General features: G+C 35.5%; 1 protein-coding gene and 1 long non-coding RNA gene across 2 annotated transcripts; one reads left to right on the top strand and one right to left on the bottom strand.

Moving 5' to 3' along the window:
• Positions 1 to 1,112: 1,112 nt before the first annotated feature.
• Positions 1,113 to 9,410, top strand: ube2z (ubiquitin-conjugating enzyme E2Z). The gene is made up of 7 exons (XM_082163993.1): positions 1,113 to 1,844; positions 2,920 to 2,992; positions 3,421 to 3,608; positions 4,987 to 5,098; positions 5,198 to 5,310; positions 5,642 to 5,732; positions 7,572 to 9,410. Exons 1-7 carry the CDS (start codon positions 1,450 to 1,452, stop codon positions 7,746 to 7,748), a joined length of 1,149 nt encoding a protein of 382 aa, XP_082020119.1. The 5' UTR covers positions 1,113 to 1,449; the 3' UTR covers positions 7,749 to 9,410.
• LOC309494617 lies at positions 8,601 to 12,313 on the bottom strand. The gene is made up of 2 exons (XR_014204399.1): positions 9,786 to 12,313; positions 8,601 to 9,505 (listed from the first exon to the last, which is right to left on the bottom strand). It is a non-coding gene; the product is annotated as an uncharacterized lncRNA (long non-coding RNA).
• Between the last annotated feature and the right edge of the window lie 6,084 nt (positions 12,314 to 18,397).

The raw sequence follows: 18,397 nt of genomic DNA, 5'->3' as shown, positions 1-18,397 counted from the left end.
TTTGCGTGTTTTTTCTACTATAAGAATGTAGAGTCTGAGGGAAGGTAGACTAGCCTGGTGTTTTTTGAAAGTCATATTGGATTTGGGTTGACTGACTTTAAAAGTCACTCAATATAAATCTTCTGACTCCTTGTAGAGATTTGCATTGCACTCCAACATTTATCTAAATATACCCCATTTAAATTTAGTTTTCCAATTTATGCACCTCAGTTACTAGCTCACTATTAACCTACTGATTTCATGGAATATTGAGACATGAAGCACAAATAGGCAAGTGTTTAACAATGTGGAGAAATGGGATTTTCAATCGGTATGCACACTCTAACTGGTTCTTGTGCGCTCATGTAAAACAAGTTAATATCAATATTCTCATGTATAATACAATGGTTATCAGATTAATTAAATTGCAGTTGTGATACAAAAATACATGACTGAAACCATTGCTCAAAGTCATTTCAATGTTTTTTAAAGACACATTACAGAGGCAAGTAGTACTAAAGGTAACTATGCATAGTATGACATAACACAAACTACACATTTCCCTCATCTCAGCTCCACTAACTCTGCTGGAAAACCCCCCCAGCTTAAAGTAGCTTCGGTTGGGTTGTTTTAAACTTTTTCAGAAGCACTTACTCATGGGCAGAGGTGGTTTAACTGGGAGGCCAGTCGTTGAGAGGCTGCTCACTGCAGAACTGTGGGTGGAGCTAGAAGGTCCTAACCCTACTACCATAACTCCATCCCTCCACACATAACCCTTACAAAAATGATCCATGGTTTTATTATAGGAAAAGTCATTCACTTTTTTTAGTGAATCAAAAACGTGCAGAGTGACCAATGTAGTCCGATTCCCTAATGAATGACTCTTATGAAATTATTCAGTGCGACCAAAAATGCCCAATTCCCAGTTCTACTACTCGCTTACTGAACTTTTAAAACACATTTTGAGTTTTCTTATTACCAGATTTAATTTTATATGATTTTACATTTCAATTATCAAAATATTTATTCAGTAAATGCACCAGAATCGTTTAAATCCCTTACAACTCCCATTCAGCTCGAATCTCCTCCAGGAGTGCACCGCTAGATGGCGCTGCTTCCTTCTGGAATGAGGAGGAAGTGAAGAGAAATGAAACAACATTGATAAACAGGCCAGGCCGAGCGAGGGGGAAATTACGTTTGCGTGCTTTTAGACCTTAAACTCAGTTATTCATTAATGTGAATGTTAAATGCTCAGCTAATTCGACTGATACATTAAAATCAGTGCTGCTTTTGACACAGGGTGTTATAGTTGAGATCGGTAGAGGGGAAACGGGAGAATATGTAGGAGTCATTTCTCTCTTCCTGCCCTCCTCCACTTGCCTCCGAGCAAGGAGAAACAGAAACTGCAGAAGAAACTGACTGATCTGACAGCTGGTCAAACAGTTCGCGGCTGCTTCGCTCTCATCGACGATGGCGGATAGCGTTGGGGAGGAGAAGGCCAACGGTTCGGTGGGGACGGCGCAGGGCCACGGAGCGCAGTTCTCCGCGAGTTTGGGTAATTCTGTACCGGGGCATTCATCAGCGTCCCCCCCGCCTCTGGCAGAGACCGGCCTGTCCGTGGTCGCTCCCGGGATCCCGCATACCATCAGTCCGGCCGTGGAGAGCGGACTCGGTCTGCTGACTCATGCGCTCAACTCCACGGTCCCCGGGGCCCTTCCTCCATCCCTGCCGCCCGGTATCGGATCAGGAGTCCCGGCCGGAGCGGGCCTCCTGTCCCAAATTCACGCCACCTCCTGGGATCCCACGTTAAGCACCGACTGGGACAACGAGAAGGCGTCTCAGCAGTGTATTCTCCGGATAAAAAGGTAATTTTGTACTACCCTATAGGATCTGTATTTGTTTTGGGAAGTGTAAGACAACTTTTTAAAGTTCGCCTGCGTGCAAACAGTTGAATTTACTTTCTAATCCAAACATATGGTGAAAAGAAGCATGTCAGAATGCTGAATGAGCCGATTTATATTTAGCTGGCAATTGTTGTTTATGTTTCAATATTAAATATTAATTAGACTACAAAAATATAATGTTCATTACATTAATGCAAAGTTGTTTTAAATTCATTCTAATTTGTTTTCATCTTAGGTATGCAATTCTTGCTTGAGAATTAAGCATTCAAAAGTTGAGTAATTTATGTTAACAATATACACTTACTTTACTCACCTGTGAGCATTATTATTTTTCTTATGAATGCTGTAATTCATCAGATTCTGTGCTGTGCTAATTCACAGTGCTGTAATTGTGTAGTTGCGTATCAGACATCCACCAAATTATGGTGTTTCCTATCAGTAGGACCGTTTTTCAGTTATTGATTATTGGTCAAATATGCATGTGTGTGTGTGTGTATATATATATATACACACACACCAGGGGCGTAGCCAGAATTTTATTTTTGGGGGGGCCAATCTTAAAATGAAGGGGCAACTAATAGGCTATATATATATATAATGTTGCTCGAACCAATGACCAGTCAATCTCTACTAGCCTGGCATTCTCAAACCTTTTCCAGCCAAATGTTACAATTGTGTCTGCAGATTAACCTTTCATAGGTGACTGTCTTTTATAAGGCACAACATTGTGGCCACTCTCGGGAATTGCAGTGACTTTGGCCTTGATCAGACGTCCCCAGCGGACTAATAATGGAAATGTGGACACGAAAATGGAAATACTCAGTTACAATGAGTCAGTTGTGTTTATGTGTAGTTTGGCTCTGTATGACAGGCATTCAGTGATCTGGTGATTTTCTTGGCAGGGTGTGTGTACTGTGTGTGGCTTCTGCTTCCTCCTTGAGCTTTGACAAAAATGGCACACACTGCCACTGATATTTCTTCATGTGAATGATGCCTCTGTTTATAATGATTCCAAACATATATATTTTTCATTTAGAGACATTATGTCCATCTATAAAGAACCTCCTCCGGGTATGTTTGTGGTTCCTGATCCTCACGACATGACCAAGGTAAGCATCAGCAACGGATGTTGCTGAAATATCACCATAATTGTGAGGAAAATGTTAAAAATTCAACTTTGGACCTCACAGGAATAAATTTGTTAAAATTATATAAAAATAAAAAAAAATGTTTTAAATTGTAATAACATGTATAAATATTACTGTATTTTGATCACATAAATTAAGCTTTTATGAGCCTAACAGAGACTTCTTTAAAAAAACATTTAAAAAACTTTACAGACCCCAAACTTTTAAACTGTAGTGTACTAATATAAATGTGTATATACATTTGTTATGTACAAGCATGAATTAACGATGAACAATAGTACATTTAGAAATGATCCTAAATGAATTAATATTGTAAAAAATATCATGGAAATTTCTGTGGTTATTCTCCCATATAAAGCCGCCTCCTCCTCCTCCTCCTGTCTCCACAGATTCATGCCCTCATCACCGGCCCCTTCGACACACCATATGAGGGTGGCTTCTTCCTCTTCCTGTTCCGCTGTCCCCCTGACTATCCCATCCACCCTCCACGCGTCAAACTAATCACTACAGGGCACAACACCGTTCGTTTCAACCCCAACTTCTACCGCAACGGCAAAGTTTGCCTGAGCATCCTCGGGTAAGAGACATTTCTTGTTTAGGCTTTTGATTGATTCTCACAGATATTTTACTTGACTCTGAAACTAAAAGTGGCCAAGGCCTGTTCACACCAAGGATGATAACTATACAGTTTTGATAATCATTCTAATTCTTTGAGAATAAGAAAGTCCACACCATAACTATAACAATAATGACACAGAGGATCGATATCATTGGAATCACTGGAGTTATTTTTTTTCCAGCTGATAAACGATAAAAACATTAACAGCCAATCAAAAATCCACCGACTGATAGAGCTGAAGCATTTAAAGTGGTTGACCACAGCGTGGTGTGGACGCTAATATAGTTATCATTGGAATCAATTTCAGAGGAATATCTTTCCAGCTGATAAAAACAATGTGCAGTTTAAATAGTTTTGTCTCGATGCGATCTGATATTGATTCTCTTAACCAGTGATGCATATTTGCAGATACACCAAAAATATTCTGCAATAGATTACACAGCAACAACAAAAATACACTTTAGTTTTTTTAAATAGTTGTATGATGGGGAAAGAAATCAAGTCACACATGAGCTCAATAATCTGATAACAGCTTATGACATGACAACAGTCAAGAAACTCTTTCAGGCTTCTGTGCTACAATGTGCAATGTCTAAACTCTGGTGAAAATCCTTATTAGGAATTAAAAATTAGGTACTCCAGGTGTAGAAAAATATATTAATTTAGAAAAATAAAGCTGTTAGGGCTGTCGCTAACGATTATTTGGGTAATCGAGTAATCGGTCGATTATTTTGTCGATTAATCGAGTAATTGTACATTTTTGGCTAATAACCACAAATAACCATTAAAATGACTTAAAATACATAGGTGTAATAACGATGAGGCATTAACAGTTAGTTCAAATAAAGTGTCAAAAGCAAGTTATCATATGGTTTTATTGAAACAGCACTGTTAAAATTCATAATATACATAATATAAACAATATATACATTACATATAACAAATGCCTGAAAAGGTTGCCAACGGCCTGGTGATTGTTGGTGTCATCACATACAGCATGATCAAAACCATGTTTAATATTAACCAAACAACATTTAATTCAAATGGCCACTTCTTTACGATAGAGATGCTACAGCCACTGTAATTTCTTGAACAAGAACATGTGGACATCAAAACATGCAAACTCAGAGCAAGGGTTTATAGTTTTATTGAAATCGTAGACTAGTTGCTAATATAGTTAGTATATACACACACACTGTTAGTCATTTATTCACTATCGATCCATATCAATGTATTGTTGCCCTTAGTAGACTAGACGATAATATAGTTAGCTTTATAGTTATCGTTCTTGGTATGAATGTGCTTTTACTCAGATCCTAGCTGTTTCTTTCCACAGCACTTGGACTGGTCCAGCGTGGAGTCCCGCCCAGAGCATCTCCTCTGTTCTCATATCCATACAGTCCCTAATGACAGAGAACCCTTACCACAACGAGCCAGGCTTTGAGCAGGTACTACTGCTCCCACATTCTTGCTTTAGAAGGTCCCTGACTGTGCTGTGTTTTATTTGGTTCACAGTGAATGCTATAGTTTATTCGTCTGTTTGCTAGGAAAGGCACCCAGGTGACAGCAAAAACTACAACGAGTGTATCCGTCATGAGACCATGCGAGTTGCTGTGTGCGATATGCTAGAGGGTAAAGTGCCGTGTCCCGAGGCCTTGTGGTGAGTGATGATCCCTCAGCCCTCATAATCCCTCATAATCATGGTCCTTTTTAAAAGGCTTGTACTGTACTTTTTATTAGTTTTGCCATTTATTAGTTTAAGTTTTCTTAGGAAATTATATAATTCATAAAAAAAAAAAACAAGAGTCTTTTTTTAATAGTCAGCCCTGAATCATTTTAGAGTTTTTATCTAAAGCACATTTTTAAACTTATTGGGTTTTTTTTTTATTGCTTTTTTATATCTTATTCGCCATGAAAATTGCAAAGGAAGCTTGCATGGCGTTAAAACACCGACCGATCAACTATTAAACACATTGTTTTTCTGTTCCTAGGAGCGTGATGGAGAAGTCCTTCCTGGAGTACTATGATTTCTATGAGGGGGTCTGCAAAGAACGTCTGCACCTCCAAGGGCAGAACATGCAGGTGATGACTGTTTGCAAATGTGCTTTGCTACATTTTCACATTGCGCCTTGGGATTTGTCATTTCGATTGTCATCATAACATTAGGAATGCAACCTTAAGCAAATGTTTATGTGATACCTTATGCATGTGTTCTGATATTACACATGTTCCTATTAGCTGTGGTGAGTCATTCATGTCAGCATTTACAGAAGACCAACAAGAACAAAGAATCTGACGTACTGCCACGACTCCTAGTTAAGTTGAGTTTAGCTGAATCACTGAGAGCAGCTTCCATTCGCCTGCAGCCATTTCTGTGGGATTTCCAGAGTTGTTATTGTCCTCAAGTGAATTGTCCTGCTATGAATCAGTATTCAGGCATTTTGTAGTCGTGGTAGTCAAGACTATTGTGGAACTGTTGTACAGACCGTGGTTAAATTGTATTGTCTTTTGTTTGATTTGTGCTTATGGTTTTGTGCTGTTTTATTTATTTATTTATTTATTTATTTATATATATATATATATTAGTAATCGTTTTCACAAATACATGTTGTTCAAAAGTGTATATATATATATATATATAGTACAGGCCAAAAGTTTGGAAACATTAGTATTTTTAATGTTTTTGAAAGAAGGTTCTTCTGCTCATCAAGCCAGCATTTATTTGATCAAAAATATACTTTTTTTTTAATATTGTGATATATTATTACAATTTAAAATAATTGTTTTTCAATTTATTATACTTTAAATTATCATTTATTTCTGTGATGCAAAGCTGAATTTTCAGCATCATTACTCCAGTCTTCAGTGTCACATGTGACATCCAGTCTATCACATGATCCTTTAGAAATCATTCTAATATTCTGATTTATTATGAGTGTTAATAACAGTTCTGCTGCCTAATATATTTGATGAATAAAAGGTTAAAAAGAACTGCATTTATTCAAAATAAAAAAATATTTTCTAATAATATAAATCTTCTTTACTAGTATCAATTTACCACATCCTTGCTGAATAAAAGTATTGATTTATTTCAAAAAAAGAAAGAAAAAAAATTACTGACCAGTAGTGTATTTTGTTGTTACAAAAGATTTCTATTTTTAAAACATTTGCTTCTTTTTTTTATTCTTTTTTAATTTTTTTATTCATCAAAGTATCCTAAAAAAGTATCACAGGTTATGAAAAAATATTAGGCAGCAGAACTGTTTCCAACTTTGATAATAAATCTGAATATTAGAATGATTTCTAAAGGATCATGTGATAGACTGGATGTCACATGTGACACTGAAGACTGGAGTAATGATCCTGAAAATTCAGCTTTGCATCACAGAAATAAATGATAATTTAAACTATAATAAATTGAAAACCAATTATTTTAAATTGTAATAATATATCACAATAGTAATTCTTTTTTTTTTTCTGTATTTTTGATCAAATAAATCAATAATTTGACACAATTCATTTTTTTATTTAAAAATGATTGTATTGCTTCCGCTAAAGAAAATAATCCTGCGTCCATAGCATCGCTCTGTTTTTCATGGCAACGGTGGGTTATCCTTAGCAGCGGTCTGTTATCAAGAAATAACACACCGCATTCTGCATTAGAATTCAACCAAGCCATGTAAAATGTGTGTGTGTGTGTGTGTGTGTGTGTGTGTGTATATATATATGTGTGTGCGTATATATATATATATATATATATATATATATATATATATATATATATATATATATATATATATATATATATATATCTTTTTTGCTGTTTTACAATTTTATAGTTGGTACCTGAGTGTAGTTTAATATCCTAAACGTTTTGTTCCTTCCCTTTTGTTCCCCGTCAACTGTATGTATTTCTTGCAGGATCCTTTTGGGGAGAAGAGAGGTCGTTTTGACTACCAGGGTCTATTGACCCATCTCAGAGTCATCCAGAGGCGACTGCGGGAAAAGTGCCCGCCAGAGGACAACGACGGCGACTCTGACTCGGACACCAGCTCGTCCGGCACCGACCCGGACAGTCAGGGCAGCTCACAGCCTTAGAGTGCCCTCTAGGGGTGCGAAGCGAGCAAAGGTTAGATCGTTTCCCTTTACCTGCAGCTCCAGACTCCTCAAGCGAGCACAGATGCAAGAAGAGCCGGAAAAAAACCTGGAGAATCTGCTCACGGAGAACAGAGATTCTGTTTCTTCTGATTGGTTAATATTTTTGCTCTTGCTCCTTGTGTGCTGGCCAATGACTGCCTTTTGTTTTGCGGTTTCTTTTTTTTCCCTCATGGAGAAGAGGTTCAGGCAGGGCAGGAGGGGGAATGAGGGCCTTGCATATAGATGTATGTGTGCGTGTGTACATTTGTAAGTGACAGAGATGTATACGCCGGCAGGTCAACACAGCCTCTACCTTTCGAGTCCATGTTTCTCTGTCTCTTGCTGCATCCATTGTAGAGCTAAACAGAAAAAAAAGAAGTCAAATAATTCATTATGATAATAAAATCACTCTTAAAATAAACCAGTTTACTTGCAAATGCACAAATTTCTTTTTTTTCCCCACTGTTTCCTTATAGTCTAATCAAAATGTTTGTTTTTCACTAATGAAATCATTTTAAAAAATGAGTATGGTCATAAATTGAGTTACAATTGAGATACATAATGAATTGAACGCCACACTTTAAGAGCAAGAATCACGGATGCAACTTTAAAGAAATGTACATATGATTATATAGAGAACTTTTATTTTAATGTTCAATGTTCTTAAAATGCTATTGAACTGGTTAAAGTAACAGCAGCCTGCCGAGCACTCGTGGGAAAGGTTGCCTTTTGAGTGTCGGTTTCGTTTGGTGAACTTAAGTCTGTCTCTAATTGTGAAGCTGTTGAGTGTCAAAAGAGACATCTGTTCTTTAATTGTTCTGGGAATAATCCTGAATTTTCAACAAGACGGAAACATACTTTTACATGCTTTTTGTTGTAATTTCACAGCAGTTCCACACCAGCCTCTGCTCAAAGTGTTCCCTCGATACTGCTACAAATGTCCTTCTCTTTACCGGGGATACTGTGGTCACTTGTGTCATCATATGCAACGGGATGAAGCTGCCTAGTACAGATCTGGAGAAGAGGAATGGGATCATTTCTTGACATCATGGTTCTATCTATGCTCCGATTAGTTTTCATGAGAGTGCACCGAAATATTTTGCAACAATCTATTGAAATCCATCCCTTTAAATAGCAGGCATATAGTTTCCCACAGCATGCTGAACGCAACCAAAATGGCAGCCTTTACTTTTCTGTATACATGTACATTTATAATGCGTTCTATCCATGGAAAAGCAGATTACATTTAAGACCTATACTGAGTGATTAACCACAAAAAAATACAAAAAAATTAAAACTTTGACTTTTTCAGTTGGGCCAAGTACAGTTCTGAGGTTTTTGCATGTGCTTTCATTTTGATTTCTCTTGAGTGCGAGAGAATATATTCTGGTCTAGGACATCATATGTTGATAAAACAGCACTGTTAGGTTGCTTGACTCTTAAGTCTATGTGTCTCTTCTAGAACGCCCTGCAACAGGAAACAGTTCCTTAACTGTGAGTTTGACTTTGTGATGTACTAATGCTTTTCCCTTGTTAGCGAAATGAGAATGAATTATGTAAATAATTAATGTATCAATCAATTGCAACTATAAGGAAAACTATATATAAAATTGATTCTGATTACGTGCCTCTCTTTGATTGCTTTTGTTTGTTTGACATACTATTTTAATCATTCAAAATGGCAGAGGGAGTGTATATTATATTTCACACATATGTCACTCAATTCTTCTAATTTTACATGTTGATATTTTCTGAGATTATTTTTTTTTTCTTTAATTATAAAATAAATGCATTCTATGGTCAAACTGATTCTTTTGACTATGTGGGATTTTCATAGTAATTTAAAAAAGAAAAAGAAAAGACCACTCTGTAATTACAGTACATTTAAACTGTTATGAATTTAACATTAACTAAAAAATATATTCTCTACCATTCAAAAGTTTGGGTTCACAAAAAAAAATGTATCACGGTTTCCACAAAAATATGAAGCAGCACAACTGTTTTCAACACTTATAATAATCAGAAATGTTTCCTGAGCAGCAAATCATTTTAGAATGATTTCTGAAGGATCATGTGACACTGAAGACTGGAGTAAAGATGCTGAAAATTCAGCTTTGCCATTATAGGAATAAATTACATTTGACAATATATTAAAACAGTTAATTGTAATAATATTTACGGTATTATTATTGTTTTACTGTATTTCTGGTTAAATAAATACAGCCTTGGTGAGAATTAAAAATCTTACTGAGCCCAAATTTTTTTAAAGGTAGTGTATAAAAGCTATGGTTAATATGCACTGAATTATTAAACTCACAGCATTTTATGTTTCAAATTTTCATCAGGTTTTGTTGTTTTTAGGTCACAAATATGACACGTTGAAATATCCCTTGCTATTAACTTTCAATCAGCTTTTTGCAACGTTTTTTTTGGAGAAAAAAACTTCACGCATTCATATAGTTCTAAAACATTTTTGGACTGTGACTGATTTGGACAATTAGGATTTTAATTTAAATGTCTTGATTTGATCTGTTTAGTGCACATCAGATCAACACACACACAAAATAACTACATTATAGTTTCAGGGCACAAGAATATTCCTAATGTTCTTTTAAAATCTCAGCAATCTTAAGATATATAAAAAAGAATTTATCCTATAAATGAGCACTTTTAATGTAAGTACAATCGCTCTTGTCTTATGTCCACTGCTACAGTATTGTTGAGCGGTCATTAGGGGGCAGTAGTGCGTAGTTTTTGTCACCACAGAGCACAATCCAACCGGCTCGTATTGAAAAACCTGTTGATCATCACCTGTGAAAGATTGGGATTACTGCCAAAGTTCTGAATTTTTTTGAATGAATGTTAGATGTGCTTTTATAGAGGCAACTTTATATGAATCCTGAAGTTATATCAAAAAGTTGTTCTTACAATCTCTGTTTGTAAGTGGATATATGTGCAATGTAATATAATGCATTAAAACATTTTTTTTTTTTTTTTTTTTTTTTTATAATTGAGAAAGACTGTCTCTGTTGTGGTTTGAAGTGTTTTATATCCTCTTCCCATTATACATCAGAAGACATTAAACTCTTGACTATAAGAGCTGCATCAGATTTGACAAGCTGTTTGACTAAGATAAAAATTGTCTTGGTCACAAATTATTGTTGGTTTAACTTAAAAAGTAAGTTGCCTGGTTGCTTAAAATGTTAAGTTCATTGAAAAAAAAAATTAAGTTAATAAAATGAAGAAGATTTGTTTAATCAACAGAAACTCAATGTTATCTGAACCACATAAATTATCTAAGCTGATTTGACTAAATAAATGTTTTGACAAATCATGAAAATTATTTTTTACAGTGTGGAAATGTTCAGCTCTTAAATATCTTCAACATCTCAGTAATCACTTAAAAACTCTTTTTAAAAAAATCCTTTTATAATTTGCTGTGCCCTCCTTGGTAAAAAAAATCTATTCTAGTGAACTGTGAAAGTGAAGCAGTTGTTCTCAAGCATGAATACTGTAAATTGTAATTCATATAACTGAACACAGGAACACTTTTTGTGTAGGCTAGTAATTGTGATAACTACTCTGGTATCTCTAGCTAAATAGTTGAGCTTATCAGTTCTCAAAAGATCTTTGGTAAACAGAAACACATTGTGTTTATCAGATTCGGTTGTCAGACAACGTGGACCTTCAGCCCTTAATCGAATTCCTTCGGTTTTAAATTCGTTTCCCTTCAAAGGGAGAGCCACATATGCTTTCGTAATGACGTCACTATATTAATTCTAGGCAATATGAAATATTTCACCTATACATCATAAGTGTAATGTATTGTAGCCTAGGTGTCTTTGGTTTTGCCACATTACTGCCTCATGAATAGTGACTAACTTGTGCGGGATTTATTTTTTCCCACGACAACATCACAACCATGACAACATTGGAACTCCAGGGGAGGGGCAATGAGAGTTAACGTTGCATGACGTCACTATCTGCGTAGTTTTAAGCGATCAGAAATGCTAAGCAAACTAACCAATAGGCAACAACAACAAACGCATACAATGCACCAATACGAAAGTTAAACATGACAACAAAAGTCCCCGCGATGGGCGGAAAACCACGATTTTATGGCACACATAACTAACAAACAGCAGTTCCGTTATAAAGGAAGTTCTCAGAGGAAGTAGTGAGGTTAGATATTGGGGGTGTCTTTATGGTTTTTATGCTTCGTGCATGTAAAGAATTATGGCAATTAATTGTTTGTGCGATAATAAGGCGTCATCTGATCCACAACGTTTGTATTGCTCTGAAAACGCCCTGTGAACAGTTTGAGTTTTACACTTAATTCGTTCATTTATGAAAACGGTTTTTTTTTCTAAGATCAAGGATTCACTTTAGAAAACTTATTTGACTGCATCAAATTCTATTTGACTTCAGTCTTTCGTTATAGCAAACTGTTTATTGAATTCCTAAAATCATTATAAAGAGGTAAACGTCTTGATTGTTGTAACATTGATGTAACATAGCTCGTTAAATACGCAGAACACAAATAAACAATTTGATTGGTCTTGTTTACGGTCTGGGTTAAGATAGGCTAATCCAACGTGACTTCACAATGAAGCCTATAGCCTATTATTAATATGCCATACTCATCCTTTTTTTAGTATTTGTTATTTGTTGTCTTTAAACATGTGCTTCGAGAAGCCCAAATAACAAACTTAGAAATGGTGAAAAGATTCCGAATCTGATGTGTAGCTATGCTAGAAAATTATATGGGAATTAAGCACACAACAGTAACTCAATATTTCGTTTTATTTCGTTGGTTCAGTTATTTTCCTGTTTTCTTGCGTTGAAAATCGCTATGTAGAATTTCTTTAAATCGCGATGTCTTTGTCAGTTATCATTTGTACACAAAACCATATAAATAAATTCAATACATCCTACACGAACTTTGAGCATCAGTTATGTGTAACTCTTGTGCAACACAACTGTCGTATCCAAGTGACATATTATGAGTGAAATGTCTGGTAAACAACGCCGTTTTAACTTCGCAAGTGACATCAGTCTGGCAAAAATTTCAAGTTAACGAAATTCACTATGATTCGTAATCGAAGACGTATTCAGTATTTATCAGTCATTTGGGTTTTGCTCCCATAATGTTGCTAAAGAAAATGTCACTGTTGTTCGCAGGAAATCTGATTACATGAGTTGTCTCATCATAAATTAATTCAGTTAATGGATCTTCATGTGGTCATGTAAACAACTGCAATAAATAAAAGATAATGTGCACTTTAAATGAACATTTATAACACCTATAGTGTTCAATTCTCTGACTCTCAGTTTTCTGGAATTGCATTATCTCAAAATGCCCACTTGGTGGAAGCAGCATACCTAGTGGGCATAACATATAGGCTACTTCAAACAGCAAAATCATATAGCCTAGCTAGCGGTCTATTTACGGTTTTGAGCATTAAACATAGGCTACTTTTTTTTTTTTTTTTTTTTTTTTGGGGACAAATTTACACAGAGAGCTGTCGGTACGTACAACAGTTGATATAGATCTCTGATATGAGAGCCAACCAACGCTGGAAGCTTTTTTTTCCCCAACACTCGCGCTCTCGCTACATGTAAACCAGACTCATTTGACATGAATTATTAAAGGGGCAAAATTGCGTTCATATGCTCAGTACTGTATAATTTCTTCAGATTTGTTGACAAAAACATACTTTGATTAACGTCAACCGAATGATAGGCTAAGTTATACGGACGAGGGAAATACACCAACTGGTGTTGAGTGTAATTGTTCACGTTGCACGCGCACAGGGGTGTGTTATGCACGTCACCAGTATAGAGGCCAAGCACTGTTCTGATTGGACACACCCTCCCCCCTCTCCATTTTGTGGGAAATCGCATATATGCTTCAAGTTGCTGATCATTAAAACTGTTTCTTTGTCGTTACAAAACGGATATCGAATATTCAATGTATTATCTTCAAGAAGTTAAACATAATAGAGGAACTGATGATATGAATCAGTCAGGTACTTCAACAACAGCGCGTGCATTGAATCTGATGATCATTCCCTTTCTTTCTTTCTTTCTTTCTTTCTTTCTTTCTTTCTTTCTTTCTTTCTTTCTTTCTTTCTTTCTTTCTTTCTTTCTTTCTTTCTTTCTTTCTTTCTTATTGTAAGTCAAATTCACTCAGTTTTTAAACCTGTTAACAACTTTATTTTTCAAAAAAAGCTTGCATGATTAAATCTTGCAGTGGCATCTTTAATTGTGCTAATTATTTATTTTAAATGTGCTTGTAATGTGCGTGTTAATTAGCCTACATATTTAAATAGTTACATTTGCTTGTATGGTGTGATATAAACTACTTTGTTTTAGTTGGAAATGACTCGTTCTATAGGCTTCAAATATGTTGTTATACTCTTAACTTGCACACTATGTATTTGTAAGAAAAAGATATGTCTTATTTGATCAAACTTTAGTGACTTATTTCATTGTGAGATTAGATTATACATAAATTTATATTAGATTAAAATAAACTATAGAAATTTACTTTTTTGTGAGGGGTTGGATTATATTAATACTTCCATTTTTTAACATTGAAATTGCATGTAAAATGAAACTGCTTGTAATATAATGTAAATAAATAGTATTTATTTATTTGCTCTCAGCTTTCTCAATCAAAGATATTTTTATAAACCCACAAGTCTCTTTGTGGGTTGGATATACATTTGCTTAATGTTTAAGAGACATCTCTCTTTTTTAAATATATCTTTAGATGGGCTAAAACTGGGAACATTTTTAGATATTTATTTATACATATTTTAGAAATAAAAGTGAAGAACGTTTGAATCAATTAATTCTAAATTCACAGTCTATAGATATGATACAAAACTGTTTTAAGAGTGGGAAACAACACCTAAACATACTGGGTATTTCTTCATTGTGGCTTACTGCTTAGATTAATAAGGCTGGATTTACAGGGTTTTACAAATCCAGATTATGTTGTGTTATTGCTAAGACAGCAGAGAGGGTCTCACAGTCACATCATTTGAGTGGCATCATGGGAAATGACAAAGAACTGCCAGTCATTCTCAGCTTCCTCCAAGAGGGCATAATTACATCACTCTTATCAAGTGTTTAAATAATCCAATCTGCTTTAAGTTGTTAAAATATAAAACATTATTTGCATTATTCAAAGAGAGAGAAAACCTAATTTCAAACTTTGAATAAGCTTTGATGCTGTTGTTATTTTTGTGCAGTCATGACTGTTTGAACTAAGACTGAAATCTTCATGTTTTGATTACTTTTTGTAACATTTTTATTCATATCTGTACAGCATGAATTTTAACTACAATTTCAGATATTTAAAAGGGATACAATTATTTATTTGTAAATGCTTAATTTGAAGTATAGGTTGAAACTAGGCTACTAATTAAATATTGCACTTATAAAATAAAAATAAAATTATTTTTCCAAAATTGAATTAGGCTATATTCATTTACAATTTACAAAAGTCAGATCAATTTAAAATGATTTATGTTAAGCAACTAGCTATATCTTCTTCAATCAATGTATTATTACATTTAATCTATTTAATAATTGATAAAAAAGTCTGAAAAGTTAATAATGATCTACTATCGTTTTCTTCCATGAGGAAAACATAGATGCAAGCATGGATAACAAAAGAAGCAAGCAAACAGTTATGGAAAAATGGAAACCATGAAGTAATGAAGTCTCAAACTTCTTACACGGTTAGACCTTCTTCTGCAAAAGTCTTCAGTTGATCATGTGATCAAATCTGCCCTTCCTGTGATAGAAAAGATAGACTTTAGGTTGTATAAAAACTTTGAGACTAATTTTATTCTATAATAATTCTACAATAAAATGAAAGTAAGTTACATACAATAATGTTGAATTTTTAGTGACACAAGGTCTTCCATTGGTTATAGGCTACTTTTTTTCATAGTTATGTAACATTTCTTACTTTTTTCTTTTCCGTAAGAAGGCTGATTACATTTCCACTGATAACATAAATAATAATGAACTGTCTATGTGTTTCAACAGTCTTCCTTTTCCATGTTCACGACTGACCTTGCCTCTGGTCTCTTTGCAAATGTTGCTTTCCAAATATTAACTGTTTGAAAATGTCCTAACTTGCCTTATAGGCATATAGCCTATCTAGACCAATACTAAATTCTTTTTTTTTCTCACATTGAACTTTATTTATTGGTAGCCTATATGTATTATTTTGTGTCTTTCTGAAATTAAGTTACACCGCTCATTACTTTCTTCTAAAAGTAACATAAAGTTACTGAAATCAGTTGAATAACATGTAAATGGTAAATAAACATATTCACACTATTTTTAGTCATCCTTCATGCTTCTTTTCAGAACTTCCTTCCCACCATGCTTTGTTGTTCCTCAGAGCAAGAACCAGAGTCTTTTTATGAACACCCTGATGCAAGCGAAAACAAAGCACTTGATCATACCTTAAAACAGCTGTTATAAATAAAACAATTATTTTGTCAAATAAACAGCATTTTGTAAAGAATATCAAGGGACAGTTTTCATTGATGCACCATCAAACTCTTAAGTCCTTGTTGTCCTGGATGAGCTCCAAGCCTGTGGTCCCCCTCACCCAGAAAAGAGATGCCCTACCCCCACACCAGCCATCCCTCATCCCCCTCACAGTGTGTGGTCAGGACACAATCTCAAAATTTAAGTCCCTGTTAAACACCAATTCCTTCACAGGACCACAAACTGCACCCCCTTGCAACAGTTTATTTTACAGAGTGTAACACACAGGACTATAAAAATAAATTAATATGCAATGCAAGATATGACAACTGCGGTATTGCTTAGCTATTGTTGCAATTAAAAGAATATGGCCAACACATAGATTTGACCTAGTAACTTTAAAGCTAACTCTGTACAACCACAAAAAGTGCAGCTTCTAGCTGAGTTTAGACAGAGGCCATCAAAAGAGTGACCCCTTTATTTATTAATAGTTCTACCTTGCATGTCAGATGGTGTTACAACAGAGACATCAGCATGATGTGCAGCTGAATGCTAAGTCTGTTAAATTTCACATACGTTTGCTGATAGACTGAAGTATGGCCCTAGGCACGGCAAAGCGTGTGTGTTTATGAATTGTGGTGGATTTACGTATAAAAAATAGAGGGAGTAATAATCTGGAACAATTTTGCACGATGCAGTCTTTATTTACATTGATTGCAGGAAAGCTTGCGCGAGATTAATGTGTGCGCATTAGGGCATAGCCTACTTAATATTTATCCAGACAATAAAAACGCTGATATATCACTAGTCACTACAGACGTGTTAAACAGTTCAGACATGAATACAAATACGCCTCTTTTGTCAACTCATCGTAATCATCCTTGAAACCTTGAGCCCAAGTTGTGCTTCGTTACGGAATGGCCACGCCATCAGTGATTTAAACATGCGCGTAGCTCGAGGGACAGAAGAAATGGGTTTTATGCTGAATCTGCTCCTTATTTCAGTGTTGGTCAAAATACTCTTCGTTATGCACCAGTTATGGACTATTGTGAGACTGCCTGCGAGACGTGAATCATTCCTCATCCTTGTTGTAATGGACGGGAAGCCATTTTCTCACAGTGAGCCGGTACTGCCGCCACGTGTACAATTTCAGAGACACGTAACAAAGTAACCGCTTGAAATTCCCATCTGATTTGCGTTTAAAACTCATTTGAAAAGGGTTTTGAGGTCGGATTTCTCTGACCTGAGTATATAGCTGAAAAAAGCCTCGCAATGAGACATCATATACACGGGGTGTACAGACAATAGGCAAAGCAACAGTTGCTCACTTCCTGTTGGTAGGCGGTATCCTCGACTCTAGGCCCTGCTGTCTCAACAACACCCCCATTTTGAATCAGTTGTTGGACCTTCTAATGTCTCGATTTGGCGCAACATGGAGGTGAGCACGAGTTCGAGATCTCAGTGGAAATGTGTCTCTCTCTAGTTTTGGAGCTGACCTGTTAAAGTAAAACTGGATTCTGCTACCCACTCGGCCAAGTTCCCAAGAGCCGAATTAAAAAGGATACAGTGTTTCAATAAAACCATGCATTGAATATGTTTGTTACTGCTTCGTATTTACTCCACCTCAAAAATGTTTGCCATAAACTTTGGTTGTAAAACTACTCTAATTAAATATTTTACTTCACCGCCCTGGTCGTGACCCACAGCTAGCAATGTCATGTACATAAAGGCTATTGGTTTTACTATTAGAAACGTGTTACGTGATCAACTTAAGTCACGAGACTGCAGACTAGCAAGCGAATATGAAAAGGGTAACTACCAAAGCTAGCCGAGCAACATCACATATGGGTTTTATTTGGACATAAACTCGCACAAAATGTAAAATTACACTAAATGGCCTTTTGTCCTGCAAATTGTGTCTCAGTGGAATCCGAAAAATTCGGATGAATGTAGAAACAAAAAGGTTAAAAGAAAACCAGTTCTCGTGACATAAAGCTCATAAGTAAATCTGGAGCATGTGTGGGCTAGTATGAATGTGTGTATGTCTGTAAGAAATGCATGCAGAAAGGATATACGGTGCAATGTACAGAGAA

Source organism: Leuciscus leuciscus (genome assembly GCF_965113295.1).
Source record: "Leuciscus leuciscus genome assembly, chromosome: 1".
Taxonomy (NCBI): domain Eukaryota; kingdom Metazoa; phylum Chordata; class Actinopteri; order Cypriniformes; family Leuciscidae; genus Leuciscus; species Leuciscus leuciscus.
The sequence above is the reverse complement of the archived record's forward strand: the minus strand, read 5'-3'. Positions and strand labels throughout refer to the sequence as shown.